The sequence below is a fragment of the Natrix helvetica genome, assembly GCF_964273705.1.
Source record: "Natrix helvetica genome assembly, chromosome: 4".
NCBI lineage: Eukaryota > Metazoa > Chordata > Lepidosauria > Squamata > Natricidae > Natrix > Natrix helvetica.
Window position 1 is genome coordinate 27,223,572 of NC_138550.1, and position 19,024 is coordinate 27,242,595.

General features: G+C 35.2%; 1 protein-coding gene across 2 annotated transcripts in view; it reads right to left on the bottom strand.

The window, feature by feature from the left end:
- Positions 1-19,024, bottom strand: part of DCLK1 (doublecortin like kinase 1) — a 179,329-nt gene that overhangs the window by 16,950 nt on the left and 143,355 nt on the right. For both annotated transcript variants that reach the window (XM_081951247.1, XM_081951246.1), the window contains exons 11-16: positions 16,601-16,747; positions 11,146-11,279; positions 10,781-10,858; positions 10,123-10,219; positions 8,552-8,632; positions 5,338-5,451 (exon numbers count right to left, since the gene is read on the bottom strand). In XM_081951247.1, coding sequence (XP_081807373.1) covers positions 5,338-5,451; positions 8,552-8,632; positions 10,123-10,219; positions 10,781-10,858; positions 11,146-11,279; positions 16,601-16,747 — 651 coding nt within the window. The remainder of the gene's footprint in view (positions 1-5,337; positions 5,452-8,551; positions 8,633-10,122; positions 10,220-10,780; positions 10,859-11,145; positions 11,280-16,600; positions 16,748-19,024) is intronic.

A 19,024-nucleotide genomic window follows, 5' to 3' on the forward strand; every position in this document is an offset into this window, starting at 1 on the left:
CTTCTGTCTTTATCTATTTATTGAAAATATAACCTCAGAGAAAAGATTATATTAACTTTGGTTACACGGCATGGCAAAGAGAGAGAAATTTCATTTAAGAATCTCAAAAGTGGATGTTTAAAAACATATTTGTTCAATAAAATTTGGAAAAAAACTATTAATATTTAATATGCATTTGCTTAAACGGCAGATGAAGTGATAAGTGCCTAAATATCGACATCAACAGTACTCAACAAAGTTTGTCATTGTATTTTCCATTTAAATGTCTACAGATGACAGAGGGAATGGAAGAGAGATGCGAATATGCCATCAGACTCACGAAAATGTCAACTGCCTTTCATTTTTAAAAGATAATTTTCTTTGAAAATCTTTCAATCTTCCAGTGTCAAGAGGAATTGGGTAAAATGAACTTCTACAAAATCTGTAAAAGAAAAGCGACTCTAAACAGCTGCTATACAATTTCATAGTCAATGTTAAAAATGTCAGAAGTATGCTCACTTTTATTTTGGAGTTTCAGGAAGGGGAGCTGATTTTAAAAAATGCCACATTTAAAGGCTGGGTTGATTGAAAAAGGTGGGCAGTTTGTTATCTAACCAATGTTGAGAATGGTGCTGCATATTAATATGTAGTGTATGTGATTTGGAACTCCATAAGCAGCTTTGGCTTCTTAATGTGTAGACATGCAGTAATGTAGATACAGGGCAATCTTTAAATATAAGAATCTAAATATAAGGCTACCTATACTTCTGTGTAAGACATTTTAATGAAAGAGACCCTTTCATTAAGCCGATATGAAGAAGATGGAAGATTGCAGTAGGAATTGACCTTCTTACCCAATCCAGAATACCACTTCCAGTGAACTTCAGGAGAAGAGAAAGCTTTAGACACTTTTGATCAGTAAATACAATTAAACGATTGTGGTGTAAACTTCTGAACTGCTTTAATAATGATTATATTATTAAATCCTTAAATATCCCTGTAGTGTTCCAGATCTCATATTGTAATGGATGATGTTACAGGGTCCTTGGTACTCTCTGAACTTGGTGGTTTTCTTGCAGACGTTTGGTTACCAAACTAGATAACATCATCATGAATGAAACTTCGGCAAAAATAACGGCCACGTTAGAGAGCACCAAGGATTCAACCCTGAGCTACAAATATTCTCTTATGTTATGTTGTATGCTAAATAATTTTGTCCTTTATTTTTGTATTATTTTATGAGTGCCATTCTTTTGTGGAAAAAATTAGAATGGCAAACCATTCTGTGGAATGTAAGAAGAAATAACACTCCATCACATTTAAAGCAAATGGGGAAGCCTTGTGAATACAGAAGCCAATATTTAGATTTTATATATTCAGCATGCCCTTTCTAAGCCTAAATCCAGGCTTCAAGCATTCTACATTTAGTTTCCTTCCTATATTAGGTTGTGCTTAATTATAAGTAAAACCATTTGAAATCACTTCCCTAGTTCTGAATTTCCCTCAGTCACCCGTTGTGGTCACAGGATCTCATGTTAATTGTTTGGCAACTGGCCCACATTTAAAGTCATTTAAAGTGTCCCAAAATCACATGACCACATTTTACCACATTTTTGCCCAAAACCTGGCAATTCTTTTTGAGTTTTGGTAAAACTGGCCCACAGCCAGGGCCGGATTTTCCTATAGGCTAACTAGGCTTCAGCCTAGGGCCTCAAGATCAAGAGGAGCCTTTTATTTTTATTTATTATCCGTGCCACATTTTTTATAAAGGTTAGTACCAATTACAACATGTTTCATTTAATATATTGATATATATCACAGTAATGATGTATTTTATTATCCCTCATGTAATTTACAAACTTAAAAATGGGAGGTGAAAGGGCCCCATATGTGGAATAGCCTAGGGCCTCTTTTCATCTAAATCCGGCCCTGCCCACAGCAAAAAATTGGTTTGCTCAATGGCTGTGGTGTTCACTTAATGACCACCCCAAAAAAAGGTTGGTCTTGGTCATGTGGGTGATCTGCTTTAAGGTCATCATGACTTATAATCATAATGGTTCCATTAAGGTATTAATTGAAGGACTACTTGTACTGCGTTTACATCCATTTTAGGAGCTGTGGTGGCACAGTGGCTAGAATGCAGTATTGCAAGTGAACTCTGCCCATAGCCTGACCAGCTGAAGGTTTATTCAGCCGTCCATTCTTCCGAGGTGGGTAAAATGAGGACCTAGATTGTTGACGCCAATATGCTGACATTGTAAATTGCTCAATGAGTGCTCTAAAGCAGGAGGTCTCTAACCTTGGTAACTTTAAGACTTGTGGAGCTTTGCTGGCTGAGGAATTCTGGGAGTTTAAGTCCACAAGTCTTAAAGTTGCCAAGGTTGGAGACCCCTGCTCTAAAGCACTATGGATTGTGTGTGTGTGTGTGTGTGTGTGTGCCCGCGCGCGTGCCCGCGCACACGCTACTGCTGTTGCTATTGCTTTTGCTATTGCTATCTGACATTTTTATTGAGGTACGAGCAGGGGTGGGTTCCTGCCAGTTCTAACCTCTTCTATAGAAGAGGTTCCACAAATCTACAGTGCCGTTTAGAACCGGTTCCAGCTCCCTCCCCCCGCCCGTCCGCACATCATCAAGATGAAGAGCGAGAGGAGGGATTATGGGAGTTGAAGTCCACAAGTCTTAAAGCTGTCAAATTTGAACACGCCTGGGTTTTTTCTAAAGGGTTTTGTAACTGGACAGCTTTAAGACTTGCGTGCTTCAAATGCCAGAGTTCCTGAGCCAACATTTTGGTTGCTAAGCAAGAGCGTTGTTAAGTGAGTTTCACCACATTTTACAAGTTGGCCATGCCCACCCAGTCACATGGCCAGCAAGCCACTCTCACAAAGCAGGCCCCACCTACAGTAGAGGTTCTAAAAAAATTTGAAACCCACCACTGGGTACGAGGGAACATACATAATGGACTCCAGCCCACATAGAAACATTTTAAACATTACAATATATGGGTACACATAGAACAGTACATTTGAACTGGATTAGAGGCACTAATAAATATTATTTTATTTATTAACATTGTATTGTAAAGTTGATGAAAGTTAGAGTGGTTTGTGAGTGTCATCTAGCAAAAGCATATCAGCAACCTTTTAAAAAAGTTAAATGGAACTGCAGGGTTTTCGTTCAAATTTATAATGAACCAAAGCGATGGGGGAACTATAGAATAATGTAAGCCCAATAGCAAATTGATAAGGTGCCAAAACAACACAATGCTAAACACAATGCAAAGATCTGTGTATTTCTTTATTCTCATAGCATTTTTTTATTCTCAGTTTGAAGCTGCAACGCAATACCTTTTCTTATTTAAAATATTTGAGCTAGTGAAAAGAATAAATTTTACTGCAAATCTTGCAAATTAAATTTAAAAAAGAAAAGTAAACACAATAAAGAAGGCAAAAATGGGTGCAAAAGGGACTAGCAAAGCATTCTGAAGAGTTGTAAGAACTATGAAAAACAGTGCAGAATAGAAGAACTGAGCGGTACATTTCACGGGCAAGCGTGCTGGCAGTCCAATTGAAAAGAGTTTCAGCTGGACCGTTAAGCATATCCCTGGCAATTCATATGAAAAATGCATACAATGGGATGTTTTAGTTGTGGGAAAGCTATGGTGGTTTCCCAATTAAATTTTTTTTTGACAGTATGTTAGATGATGCCGTTAATGTAATAGGAACAACAAGGTCCAAATCTAAGAAAAAGATGACCAATTATTTTCCATGCTAAGGAGGGTGAATTTGCCAATTCTGCCAAATGAGTTGGGTTGTTTTTTTTTACTTCTGCTGACTTAAAATCAGCCTCTGACTAATACAACAGCTACCCAAAGTGTACCACCTACAATTGCTGGTTGTACCACCTACAATTTAGTGAAGCTAGGGAAGAAACTCTGATCAGTCTAATGCAGTAAATGAGCATGTTCAATGAATCATTATGATGTTTCATTCTGGAGCATGGTTCAGGGAGGCATAATTATGGAAGGAAGCTTAAAATGTAGGCAGACTTAAAGAAAAAAAGATGGGAACATTTAAAAAAATTGACTACTCCATTATATTTATTAGTAGAATCGTATATCCTGCATGAGTTCGAGTGATCAACAAATACTAATCATTTCATTACTATTAAATGTATGGTTTAAATATATATTCTTTGCAAAAAGGTCAAAGTGAACCTGGCTCATTTCCATTTGCACTATGATATGCAGATGATATATTAAACAGGTCTCATAATCTCCCATACTATGTCCTGCTATACAACTGCAGCATGTTGAAAGACTTATGTCTATTTAAATCTCAAACCACTTTAACTTCTGCCTGGAAGGAAGCATTTAGTCAAATTGCATGCAAAATAAAGCTACTTAAAATGGAATAAAGATTCATGAGCATATATCTAAATGTATCTCAGAATATAAAAGACAATACACCAATAGATTAATATCTATCTATTTCCACTCTAGGATATGATTTTATGATGACTCTGTCTTCTATGTATCTGTCTGTCTGTCATCTATATATCTATCTGAGTGTCAGTCTATGTCAGGGTTGTCAAACTTGCAGCCCACATGAGTCACATGGCTACGCCCACCGTTTTATCGAAGGGGGGAAAGTCACCATACATCACGTGACAACACCAGTTTGACACCCCTGGTCTGTGTCATAAGTCATCATAAACTTTTTTGGTGTCATTAAAAATGGAATTCATTATGGATATTACAGTTTCACTACAGTTAGGGAAAATCCTAAAATTTCTCCGGTAAGGAAATTTTAGATAAACCAATACCTTGATCTTCAGCTGAGTTGACAGTGCAGGTACCAATCTCTCAAACACAGAACACTGCATGGATTAGCCTTGTGTGACATAGTGAAACTGGAAGCCTTTGTAGTGACCTAACATTGAGCCAATTCACATAATATGGCCAAATCAAATTAAGTAGGTAGCCATATCTATGTCCAAAATGGCTGCATTTCTTTATACTTTACATGCTTATTTTGTTCATTATGAAGTGTCTCTTGCTTATAATTGGGATGTGATTTTTTTCTTGCCATGAAATGTTCTTTAAATGTTCATCACAGTGAATGTGTATTGAATTTTTCTCCTCATAAGAACTGATTTTCAATAAGAAATATGTATGCTGCCTAGCAGCTTAGGATGATGAAGCAATTAAAAAGTGTGATTTCCCAATGATGGGGTAACGGAATATCTGTTTTTTTTACTGCAATTAAAACTGAATACATTAATTGAACATGGGGGAGGGGGGTCCTAAAAAAACAATCATTTTCTAAATGTGGAGAAAAAAATGCATTGTAGATACTTACTGCTATAACGGAAACTCCAGCAGCTGTGCTGTTGGGCTTAGGGCCTGTGTTGAAATGTTTTTTTATCTTCCCAGCTACTGACAACTGATGCTCAGTTTCCAGAAGCCCATCATCCTACAAAAGAAAAACAAGTAATTCATTTGAGGACTTTTAACAATTTTGTGGTCATTTTTCCAAAATTATTGTGTCCCAAGGATTTTTAATTCGCAGAAATATAATTAATTTCGTGAATCTAAACTTTACAAACAGTTTGCTAACCTTTTATCATGAACTAAGAACTCCTGAATCCTATCCGAAGATGACGAAGTATTAAAACTCCTAGTTATAATCATGTTTTCTACTATGATTTACTCCTTAACTTTAATAATATGCCTTAAGGTACCCGAAAAACAAGGCATACTAGTTTCAATAGTTTGAGGCACTTTCATACATCAAAAGATAACCTGAGGAATTTCAATAACATTATTATTTCATGAACCATATAGATTTCTAGAATGACTTCACATTTTCTGTGAGACCCTTTTAAAATCCTTTTTAAAATGTATTTCGAAGACCAGTCATTATAATTTCATTCAACTGTAAATAAAAATTAAACTATCTTTTTAAAAAGTTTTTTATTTATTTTCCATTTTAAAAAATATAAACATTTCATCTCTCCTTAAGCAGTGTGTTGTCTGGGTACAAATATTTATGTGCAACATCCTTCCACAAATTATATACATTGAACAATTATACCTTGTGTAACTCTTCATTTCCTTCATAACATATCTTCTAATAAAAATACAATAATAACATTAAACATGATTATTCTCATCATACTCATGTTATCAGTTGACATTTTATTCTTATCTCTATCTTAATGTATTTTCTATTCTTCTTGTTGTCTTCTTCCTTTATTTCCAATTTCCTTTTTATTTTCTAACCATTGGTAAAATGTTTCCCATATCATATAATAATGAGTTTGTTCCTTCTTCTTAATTGCTAGTGTTAGTCTATTCATTTCTGCACATTCTAATATTTTCCTAATCACTTTCTCTTCAGTAGGAATGTCTTCACTTTTCCAATATTGTGCAAATACAATTCTAGCTACTGTTAATACAATTAACAGTTAAAAAATCTTGATTAGGAACTTCCAGACTCTTGTACTTATAGCCAAAGTTCTTTTAAAGGCAATATTTTCTGAGCTATTTTAGACATAATGTTTTTATTCTTTTCAGCCATTTAAAGACCTTTGAAATGCTGAATTCAGAATTAAAACAATTATTATACTTCATAAAAAGATACTGTGCTGTACCAAAAAGTACAGGTATATAGGTATATCCTTGATTGTAACGTAAGCAGTAAATTATAACAAAATGATTAAGAGAAACCTCAGGTTTGTTTATATCCCTTCATCCAAAATCAGACATATTTAAGTCAGAAACTGACTTAAGAAGCGTCAGAAGCAAATGGATAGTTTTTGAGTAAAGTAGAATTGAACATGTCTGTTTTCTAACAACTAACAGCACAGTCAGGCTTCTTTCACGGAAACTAAAATGGAACCATTTGGCCCTTTGCCTATGCAGTTGCCTTATGCATCAATATAACACCACAGTAATTTTGACAAATCTTAGTTGATTTCTGCAGTATACATAAGCTGTGCCTACCAAGTCCAGCCACAATATTTTGTATTATCATTTTTGCATAATAATATTAATGATTTGTATTTGTAATGACACCAGGAATCCAATATAGTGATTTTAAGATGTCTTGCTCTTGAATCACACTACATTTTGAAAATATTAAAGGTTTCATAAATAAAAGGTGCACAATGTTCCTTCCCAGTTATGGAATAAATTGAGGAGAAAAATCAGACTTGTATCACTGATCTCACTAACAGTTTCAACACTGGAATGCTAGACTGTGCTTCGTTTCTTTTGGTTATCTCACAGAATGGAACCCTATGAAGCTTTTTCAAATTAAACATTGGCAAAGATGGATCTAATTTTTCTACATTTTCAAGTTTACTTAAGTTTTATGTTTTAGTTAGAATAAAGACGTTCAGAATCATTTCATCTTTGACTCAACTTGAAAAAAATGTACGTGATTTTCTGAAATCTGGGAGGTATTGAATTCCAACTGGAATAATTTATGTGGAATACTTGCACATAATGCTGAAAATATTCAGACATAGACCTAATTTGCAAGCTGCTAAATCAGTATTCAAGATAGTGAGATGGGCAGTATATAAATTTAATAAATTAATTTAATTAATAAATATTCTGAGAAATTGGAAACAAGTTTATAAAATGTACATTCATGTGAATTTTGGAATAATAAATGAGTGTCAATATTCTGATTTTGTGGAAGAGTAGAAGCTGAGCTTAACACATATAAATGTACTCTCATAAAAATGAGGCTAGTAGAATAGAATGTTTTATTTTGTAGATACTGATAAAAATTATTCAATATAACCACCTTTCTATTTAGAAATGGGAACTAAAGTAGATTCGTAATATTTCAGGCTGAAATAACTTTAGATTGATCACTGCTGAGTAAAGATGGGTATATGTATATGTAGTGCATCAAACCATCCAGTATATAAATTCTGATTAGAATATAATAAAAACCCTTCATGTTAAATCTTTCATGTAAGAGGGATGGGTAAAATAATTATATTACACTATAAGGGCAAATTTGTGCATGAATTGTAGCAATGGATAAGTTTGATCTATCACAATCTGAATTAGACTTTCTTTTTTGTATAGGCAAGGAAAATAATTTCTGAGCAATGTAATCAAATTATCTGGAGTGCCATTGGATATTCCTTCCCCCCCCCCTTTATTTATGCAGGGTTCTTTCTCCTCTTCTGGTTAGTTTGATGCACTGTTTTTTTTTTAAAGACAAATTTTACAGCCCTATTCAGTTTTAAATTTAATGAAAAAAATGTATCCTGATATGGCAGGTTTTTTATAACCAATCTGTGAACTGGAATTGGCAAAACCTCAGAAAGTTAGTTACACTTTCTGAAGACACAACACCATCCTGGGTCTGGCATATTCTTAAACTCATTTTCAGAATATATGCAGAGAAAGTTATTATTGGAAATAAGCCTAATCTTTTGCTATAATGTTTAAAAATTTCATATTTCCAAAACAGCATTCCAGCTGATTTGACAAATAATGCAATAAAACACAGTGTGGCTAAAGAAAAACCAGGAGCAACCTTTACTTACATTAACCCATGGATGCTCAAGCACTTGCAAAGCTGAAAATCGCTGTTCTATATCTACCTGAAGCATCATAGTAATTAGTTCCTGTAAAATGAAAATATTATACATTTCATAAAGAATTTTGCAAAGAGGATAATAGCAAATACAACACTAAATACATTTGAAATGGTAAGATACAAGGATGAAATACATTCCAACCTTGCATTTTAATGTATAAAGCTGATAACAGAAAAGTTTATGAAAAACCTAAAAGTTGGGAAATCATTTGAAAAATTCAAAATAGTGTTGGATCTAAGCATGGTAAAATATATTTGTAACAACATTTTATGATTAATATCTACTAAATAATTTGTAAAATGTTTTCCTAAATATCCAGAAAACATGCTCATTAATTTCTCAAGTCCTTATACTCAGTTCTTCAGTCTCCTGTAGAAAAGTATCAATTCCAGTATAACACTGCAATTTTTTTTAATTTTTCATCTAATTTATACAATTTTTCTAAAATCCAGGTTCTATTCCTGGGCACAACCGAGCAGACTTGGATAGAATCTTTGTTACCTGCCCTTGATACGAGCCCTTCAAAGTTAAAATGTTTTCCAGATACTGTAATAAGCTTTAAGGGCTTATACATCTCTGCATGCACTAAGAACTGTAAATTGTCTACAGCTTTCCAGAAAACTAAAGCAAACCATTATAGTAGAACTATTGTCCCAAATTATCGTAAATTGGAATGGTATTTAAAGCATTGTTTATATCAATCACCTATGTAATAGAATCGTGCTTCATATCACCAACATAGCATTGAGTGTAGCATTTATTTAATAATTCTGCAAATGTATAATCTAGTAAAATGAACAATGCAGAGTACTTGTTATGAAGAAGTATCAGATGTATGTAGATTTAGTAAACGATCAAACGCATAGGAGTGTTACCAATTTAGAATCATCTTAAACATGTTTAGTACAGAGATATAAAGAAATGCTATAATTAATGCTATGTTTGTGATATGAAGCACGATCTTAATATATACGTGATTTATGTTACAACTCCTGGTATGCCCAAATATATGTATTTGTGTTACAACCCCTGGTATGCCCAAATCTGGGAGTAAGCTCACTAATCTCTCTTTCTGTCCTTCAGCTCATTACAGAAAACCATCCAGGCAGAAAACCATATTTTTATTTTTAATGTTGCCTTTTTATATTTGTGTTGTAGTTGTGCTGATAAATAAATAAAGAGAGACTAGTATAGATCTATTTCAAGCTATTTAGCTCTCATCAGATAGACATACCCTTACTAGTTCAGGTTCAAATCCCAGTAAGGATATGGCTAGCTGATGAGACCTAAATAGTTTGAAATGGATCTATACTATACTAGTCTCCCTTTATTTATTTATCAGCACAAATACAACACAGACACACAGACACACAGACAAACACACACACACACACACACACACACACAGTGTGTGTGTGTGTATGTGTGAAAACTTTACAGTATGTTGCATTAGAACAACAAAGATATGGGTGCATAAAGAAATGTTCTAAAGGAAAGAAAAAACATTTTGAATATACCTTTGCAGAGTCAGATACATTATCCCAATATGGAGATGGAAACTCTACTTGTCCCATCAAAATCTGATCAAAAAGAACTTCCTGGTCTTCTCCACTTCTGCATAACAAAGAAATAAAACTGTCATTATCTCTCTGCTCCTAATAAACTAAAGACAAGCAAAAAGACAAAAAGCTTTTTAAAATGCTGCAAAACTATTTTTGTTATGCACTGCCATAAGTGAAGTTACTTGAGCAATCTAAATACCAAAGCAAATATTTATTAGAGTCAGAGACCAGCATAAACATGTATACCAAATTTGAAATTTAAGGAAAAAACAAAGAAAAGAAGACAAGAATAAGAAAAGCCTCATAAAGCAGCCAGTTTTACATTGGAATGGTTCTGACATTTATAAGCCCTGCATATTTCTTGTTTCCATTAAATACAGTTTACACTGTAGACAATTCTGTTAACATAGTACTCAAGTTTCTGTGAAAAAAGAGATTTCCCCTAGTATTTAAGTCTTAGTAATAATATGTTCCTCCACTGCTATTTTATGTTTTACAAATGGAAGGAGGCTAGCAGCCAATATTACACCCAGACAGGGGGAAAAAAACCATATGGGATAGAATAGTTAAGAGATGCATTGTTAAGAGATGAATAAAAAATCATAGTCCATACCCACGGAATGGAGGAAAACCACACAGCAGGATGTAAGTAATCACACCAGCTGCCCAGATGTCCACCTTCAGGCCATATCTAAAATTGATAAAGGATTATGGTTAGGAAACCAAGAATGTATGATCTAAGGGAAATAAAGGCAACAGAAAACGATACGTTGGCAAGGATCTTCATTAAATTAAATGATCTCATCTGAATAAAAGCTGTAGTTTATATCACAGTTGTATAATGTAACGACAAACTTATAAATATAAGATATCAAAATTCAACTTTGGTATGGTTTCTATTTAAAAGGACATTGCTTAATCATATGGGGAAAAAGCAGCTGTCCATTGAATCTCTTCTACCAGGGGAAGTTAGTTTACCCAGTTTCTGCAATGATTTCTGGAGCCACATAGGTAGGAGTTCCACAAACTGTGTAAAGAGGTCCATCTACTATAGTGGCCAGACCAAAATCTCCCAGTTTCAGCGACTTGCTTCCATCTTGGTGCTCATAGACCTGAAAACAAAAATGCAATTAAATTATGACAGAAATATGATCTTCTCTAAATAGCCAAGCTTACATACTTCAAGGACGCAGATCCTACCATTCTCCAACGTACTCATGTGTGAATCTGGAGTGAGGAAGAAAGACAAAGACAAAGTAGCGTGGAGACAGTGGAAAGGGTTTGGAAGCTAATCAGTTTTCAGTTTAATGAATGTCAACCATGAAACAAAATATTATAACTAAAATATAGGGCTCCAAAGGCAATACAACTTTTATGTACACAGTTCCATCTATATATGATCACAATTTTGGCATCGTGTTCAGTTCTTTAGAGACTGTTTTATTCTTGGTAACATAGAATTTAATTAATCCAAACCAATCCTTAAAAACATTTTTGGACTAGGGAAAGATATTCAGTTTAATTCCCCGTGTGTTTAAAATGTGACAGTAGAAATGGAGGGAATCTTTGGTTTTCAGAAAGTCGGTTTTGTCTCTTTTCTATGTGACTTTTTAAAAGTAATATTCTTTTAAATTCTACAGATTTTTTCTCTCTTTTATAATCTACAGATTTTTTTAAAATTATACTTAAAATCTACAATTTTAACAATATTAAAATCTACAGATTTAAAAATATTAAGTTTAATATTTAAGAAAACTCCAAATCATTTATGTAACGGCATAGGATTTTATTTTTTACTTTCACTCTTTTTTCTGCCACAGGTCATGGAAGTCTTGATAACATATTTGAAACTTCCCCATAAAAGGGTCGAGGTTGGGTAAATCACACAGAAAAAAGGCAGCTGCCATGTGCTTATAAGGAAAACCATTTCTGTCCACTGCTATAAAATGTTACCATGAAACATTTCATGAAAGTAAGGATAACCTGTGGGGAAAATATGGGCAGCCAGCCGATTACCTACAGTTAGGACTAATATATCTTTTCATTTCCACTGTCACACAAAGGACACAGGAAGCTATAAATTTTATTTTCTAGAAATGTAACATTTCTATCACATTTCTATTTCTATGTAATATTTAGAATATTAGAATAGAATAGAATAACAGAGTTGGAAGGGACCTTGGAGATCTTCTAGTCCAACCCCCTGCCTAGTCAGGAAACACTACAACATTTCAGACAAATGGCTATCCAACATCTTCTTAAAAACTTCCAGTGTTGGGGCATTCACAACGTTTGGAGGCAAGTTGTTCCACTGATTAATTGTTCTAACTGTCAGGAAATTTCTCCTCAGTTCCAAGTTGCTTTTCTCCTTGATTTCCACCCATTGCTTCTTGTCCTATCCTCAGGTGCTTTGGAGAATAGTTTGACTCCCTCTTCTTTGTGGCAACCCCTGAAATATTGGAACACTGCTATCATGTCTCCCCTAGTCAGTGGTGGGTTGCTAATCATTTTACTACCAGTTCACAGGTACACACACGCAATGCTTCTTTTTCATCTCATTTGGAAACCAAGGACCCAGAGTATGGAGGAAGAATGGAGAGGCCAATCAAGCACAGTAATCCCATGGTCATTGAACCAGTTTTTGGTCTTTTGGCAAAAGTTGCTCTCATCAGAAAAGAGGACTGGACCACTGTGCTTCATTAAGACCAGGGTCAACGTAGCTGTCTACCAGGAGATTTTGGAGCACTTCATGCTTCCTTCTGCAGACGAGCTTTATGGGGATCCTGACTTCATTTTCCAGCTGCCCACACTGCCAAAAGCACCAAACCCTGGTTCAATGACTGTAGGATTACTGTGCTTGATTGGCCAGCAAACTCGTCTGACCTGAACCACATAGAGAATTTATGGGGCATTGCCAAGAGAAAGATGAGAGACATGAGACCGAACAATGCAGAAGAGCTGAGGGCCGCTATTGAAGCATCCTGGTCTTCCATAACACCTCAGCAATGCCACAGGCTGATAGCTTCCATGCCACGCCGCTGCAAAAGGGGCCCAAACCAAGCTCTGAGTACATATACATATACTTTTCAAAGGTCCGATATTGTTCTATGTACAATCCTTGTTTTATTGATTGCATGTAATATTTTAATTTTCTGAGATGGTGGATTTGGGGTTTTCATGAGCTGTATGCCATAATCATCACAATTATGACAAACTTCTGCACATTTGATGAGTTGCCCATTTATCCACTTGTCCAAATCATTGATGAAGATGTGGATGAGTACTGGGCCCAAAACAGAGCCTTGGGGTACTCCACTGCATACTTCCTTCCATGTAGATGCAGTTCCATTGAGGACTATACGTTGAGTGCGGTTTGTCAGTCAGTTACGAATCCATCTGGTGGTGATGCTGTCTAACCCACATTTTTCTACTTTATCTAGTAGTAGGTTATGTATTTCTATTTCTATTATTGAACCATCATACAAAATGAGATGAATATAAATTATGGAATGCAACACATTTCAATCTACAATTGTGAGAAGCTAAACTTATTTTTCAAGTGTCCCCTTTGAAAGAATATATGCCCTATGCTTTTGTTTTGAAAACACCAGAGGAACTTACACAAGAGCCATAATAAAAAGAGGAGGATGAAGATTTTGGATATGTTCACAACATTGAGTTTTTTTTTTTAAATGATGAATATAAACAATATAAAAAACAAACAGACAAATAACAGCTTATCTTTAATTTAGTATAATTCTTGGCCAAGTATTTAACTTAGATGAGCAGAAGGTTATTTTAAGCTTTCTATTTGCTTAGTCATAATTTGTCCATCAAATATTGTTAGTTGTTGAGAATAAGGGACAGACAGAGCTTCTTTTTCATACTAACGTATCCTTTAAGAATGGAATCTTATTGGTGAAAAGATGCCATTGGGCACCTCCCATCTCAATTATTCTACATTTCTTGAGCAAATTTCTTGGATGTGCAGGAAGTTGTAAGCTGTTGTAAGCTGTTTTTCTAACAACCCTCCCTTGTGTCTCTTTTTATTTTCCTAGGTAGGACATTTTTTCTTTTAAACTGTGAGCAAGGAAACAGCCACAACCATTCTAAGATCAGAGGCAAAGAGAAATAATGTCTCCTAATTTGCTTGCAATAAAAATAATGTAAAGGCTCTTATTAGAGGCCACTATATCATCAAGCATATATTCTGAAATAGTAAGATTTTTAAATATAGAAATTTATTATTCCTTCCAGTTAACTCATAACAAATTCATGCCACCAGAATTTGTCTTTAGAAAACATGCTATGCAATTGTCAACACAAAGCAATGGCAACACCAAAATATATAAGAAAAGCGAAATATAACTGTAGTAAAAACCTATGTGTATTTCTGATTGTTAACTATTAAGAACATTAGTGGTGGTATTCAGCCAGTTTGGACTGGTTCGGGCAAGCTGGTAGTGGCGATCTGCTGGTGGACCTGCTGACCCAACCTGGCACTATGCTGTCCAATTTAGCCATGTTTTCTAAGCTGTGTGTAAGCGTGCAAGCCGCGTGTGCAAGCAAAGCGCATGCACAGAAGTCCATACGCAGACACGGAAGGTGTGTGCACAAGTTAAGTGAATGTTCGCGCATGCTCACATTTTTGGTGCACGGAGAACCGGTGGTAAAATTATGTGAAACCCACCTCTGAGGAACATGTTTACTGATGTAGCAGATCTACTACTATACTATTAATTATTTCGCAACATTTTAAATAACATTTCAGATATTTAGCAATGCCTATGTCAGGAAACATCTAATGAATCTTACAAACTGTTTTTCTTGGCCATTACTTTTTAATAAATAGTTTTAGTTATTTTCGTTAAAATTTTTGTGTAGCTAAGATTAATGGAAACTATAGAGGAAAATATTTGCAAATCCGAATCACAATTGCATAAGTTCATGAAGTACCAACTAAAAGAATTTATATTTTCCATAGTTGATATTTTTTCCTAAAGATTTTAAAAAAGAAAACTTTGAATGAAGAAATGTAGGCATTAATCTTTTTTCCTATAAATATATATAGCAAATATAATGAGGGAGACAATATTGCATGTTCTAAATCTTTGACAGGCGCACAATCCAGGATTTGCCAGATATGCTGGGACTACAACATCCCAAAATCCCTGCTGGAATGGAAATGACTTACTGGAGAATGTAGGAATTTACTATCTGATGGATATCAGATTGAATACTGTAACCTCAGCAAGAAAGATTAAAATATATAATTAAGGCTGAAATAAAAAACAGTAATAGATTCACTATCTGCCCTGTCAAGATCAAAGAATGTAAATGATCATTTAAAGTTCATCTTAGTCAGAAAGTAAGGTCTTTACAAATTCTATTTTCCTTTGAGCCCTGAAGGCCAATTAAAGAAAGGTGGATTAGTGTAAATTACTCACTATGTAGTGCTTTCACTGTTTTAGCTAAGCAATAAAGCAGTGTAATTGTACAACACTAATTGAATCCAGCTACATATAATTGTGTGCTCCCATATGCATCCTATTATTCTAAAGGCTATCCATATTTTCTAAGCTGCTCTGTGATCACTGCAGATGGCAACAGTCAGAGAAGTTGTTCTCCTGGGCTTATTATATGGCTATAAAGCTATCCCATGAATTGACAAAATAATCACACTAAATAGTAGCAATTATGGAAAAATGTTCCAATTAAAATAGGAAAACTCAGCTTTCCAAATGAAGTGAGCACAGACTATTATTACAGTCTTCCATAAACAACAGACATTCCAATTTTCTACATCAACTAAAAGCTTATTGATTAATGCATATTTTGAAATATAATTTAGTAATCTCTTTATACTGTGATGGTTCTTTGTTTTTAAGAACAGGACACACCACAGCATAGAATTTAATTATACAAAATGTGCAGCTACAGCACAGACCTATTGTAACACACATATCTTTCCTATTGTCCTTCCTGTGCACTCTGATCTTCCTCGTCTATCAATTGGCAGGCTTAAATCAGTGTCTCTACCCCTCAGTGTGACTGTGGTGCTCCTTGACAAAACATACATCAAATTGTGTCCAAATGTCCATCAAGAGCTTACACCTGCCCAACATAGACAATCCTGTCCTTGAATGGCTGGGTGGACTGGATATTAACATTTGAACTACTGTAAGTCCATGTATTTGCCATACGCTAAATAAATAAACATGTAGGTGTACCAGAATCCTTTGCGTGAAATAAAATTATGGACTAAGGTGGGCCTTGGCTCAATCCAGTAAGGCCATTTTTTGTTCTAATTCTGAAAACTATTTTAAGCTGAAAGGGTCCCTAAATTGACTGAAATTTGAGATAGGTGATTGATAGATGATTGCTATGAATTATATGTATCAAAATCTCTATCACCACTTAATGTTTTACTTACCAGCAGATTTTCAGGTTTGATATCCCTGTGAACAATGTTCAAGGTATGAAGGTATTTGATGGCACTGGCCAGATTGTACAGCATCCCACTGGCATCCCTCTCTGTATACTTATTTGTGGAGGTAATAGCATCAAAAAGATCTCCTCCCTGAAGTAAAATGAATGTAACATATTAGTATATTCCACTATGATTCAGGAGAAGGTTCATAATGATCGATAGCATTTTTTTTCAGGACATCTTAGAATTCCCATTCTTAAAGAAAAGAATTAAATCTGCAGTGGACATTCTATATATCTATAAATGACGAGATTAACTCAAAGAATTCAGTCTATCCTAGAAAAATATGTACTTCAACTCTTCACGGATTCTGTCATTTCAGTTTGCCATTGGTGATAGCCATTCAGTAAAATTCTTATACTACAAGTTCACATTACTTTAAACAATCATTCCAATATAATACATATTGTAAAACTTTTGCCAACAGTTAGAAAGAGGAAAGGAAATTAGGATGTAAAAAGGTAAAGGTAAAATATTTAAAGTAAACAGGGAAGGCTGATGTTCTGTTAAGACTCTAATGCAGGGCTCCCCAACTCTTCAACTTATTGACTCCTCATGAAGCTTCTGATTGTTTTATCTTTATTTATTACATTTGTTTGCTGCCAATCTCATCACAAGGCATCTCGATTGTTTGCTAACCCCCAAATAATAATGAAAATAATTTAATAAATATCACTGAATAGTACAATTACTACTAATTGTACCAATAGTAAGAGATGTCTATTACCAAACACTAAGTATGTGATTTACAACTCCACAACAACTGGAGCACCATTTGAACACCCAATGGCAATGACCAAATCACCATCAGTCAACTGCAAAAGACAGCTTTACTTGGAACAGCTTACTTCCTCTGACAATGCCTTTAATACCATCAAACATCATCTATCTCAGTTTCTTCAGAAGGACTCAATAGGTGGATTAAAAAAGCCAAATTCAATCTAAATATATGACAAACCATAATGATAAGATGAACCCCAACAGTTCCATAAAGCCTAGAGTAGAGGTGTCAAACTCAGGGTTGTGTTTCACCTCAGGATGCTGGGGTGGTTGTGACCAACTTAACTTCATTCATAGATGGTCTGTTTTCAGCTGGATGGTGTCCTGCAGCCCTCTACCAGCAAAACAGAGCTCGGGGAGATCTCGTGGCCCGCCCAGGATCTTTTTTTGGGCAGGGATGACCTCATGCAGCCCTCTGCCAATGAAAACAGAGCTCGGGATGGCCAGGCATGGCCCACCCTGGCTTTGTTTTCAGTCATGACAGCCTCCTGCATCCCTCTGCTAGCAAAAATGGTGGCCTGCCCTGGCTCTGTTTTCAGCAGCAACAGCCTCCTGCAGTCCTCTGCAAGTAAAAACAGAGCTTCGGGAGCTCCATTTTCACGGGCAGAGGCACCGCGGGCCAGTCCTTCGCTGTTTCCAGGGCGGCCCTGCCAGCTGGATCTAAGCACCCCATGAGCTGGATCCGGCCCGTGGGTTTTGAGTTTGATACTCCTGGCCTAGGGGGTCAATATTGATCGCTTTGCTGAACCCTGCCCTAATGTGCTAATTTTGCAAGTAATCTAATTGGATATAATTCAACATTTTACTTTCATTGAGCAACTCTTCAACTTCCTAATTTCAGTCATATTTAGTCATAATGTTTTAATAGATCACTCACTATTAGCTAGTCAATGATACTGTTTGAGTTCTTCACTAACATTGCACTTTTCTGGAAGCATAACAAACTGGAAACAGCCTTTAATTAAAAAGGGATGGGATAAGACCTCATCACCTTTCACCATAAGGCACTGACATCCAGAAGAACAATAACCAATTACTTATTTACTACTTTCCAAAAGAAATGCTATAATATTCCCTTTCTCATGGGAAATTGAAGTTAGTTCCTTTGAACAGCAGGAAGAAAACCTATCATAAATCATGCTTGTTAAAATAACTAGGGCAATGCAAGGCTTGCATAATAATTTAGTCCCGGTACATACAATGGCAGCTTGCCAGCAACCAAATCCTCTCTCACCTTTCATAATTACTACTTGAAATTTGTTTTTATTTAGGTTTCTGAAATGTATTTTTTACATTTAAGGACAGAAAGACGTGCCTTGGATGAAAATAGAATGTATGTGCAGCAATGGGCCCCACTCAATGTACATTAAGTTTATTGTGAACAATGAAAGCATAATATTATTAACTAAAGTTTGACATGCCAGCAGTCTTCTCCTCTTGAAAACCTTTGCCATTGGAGAATTTAATTTACATGTTAAGCCTTCAAAAAGCAGCCCTTAGCAGATGGTTACTCAGCTGTAAATGGGAATAGTGGATGGATTATTCAGCAAGCTTCCAAGAATACTTGTTTTACTATTTGAAAAAGAA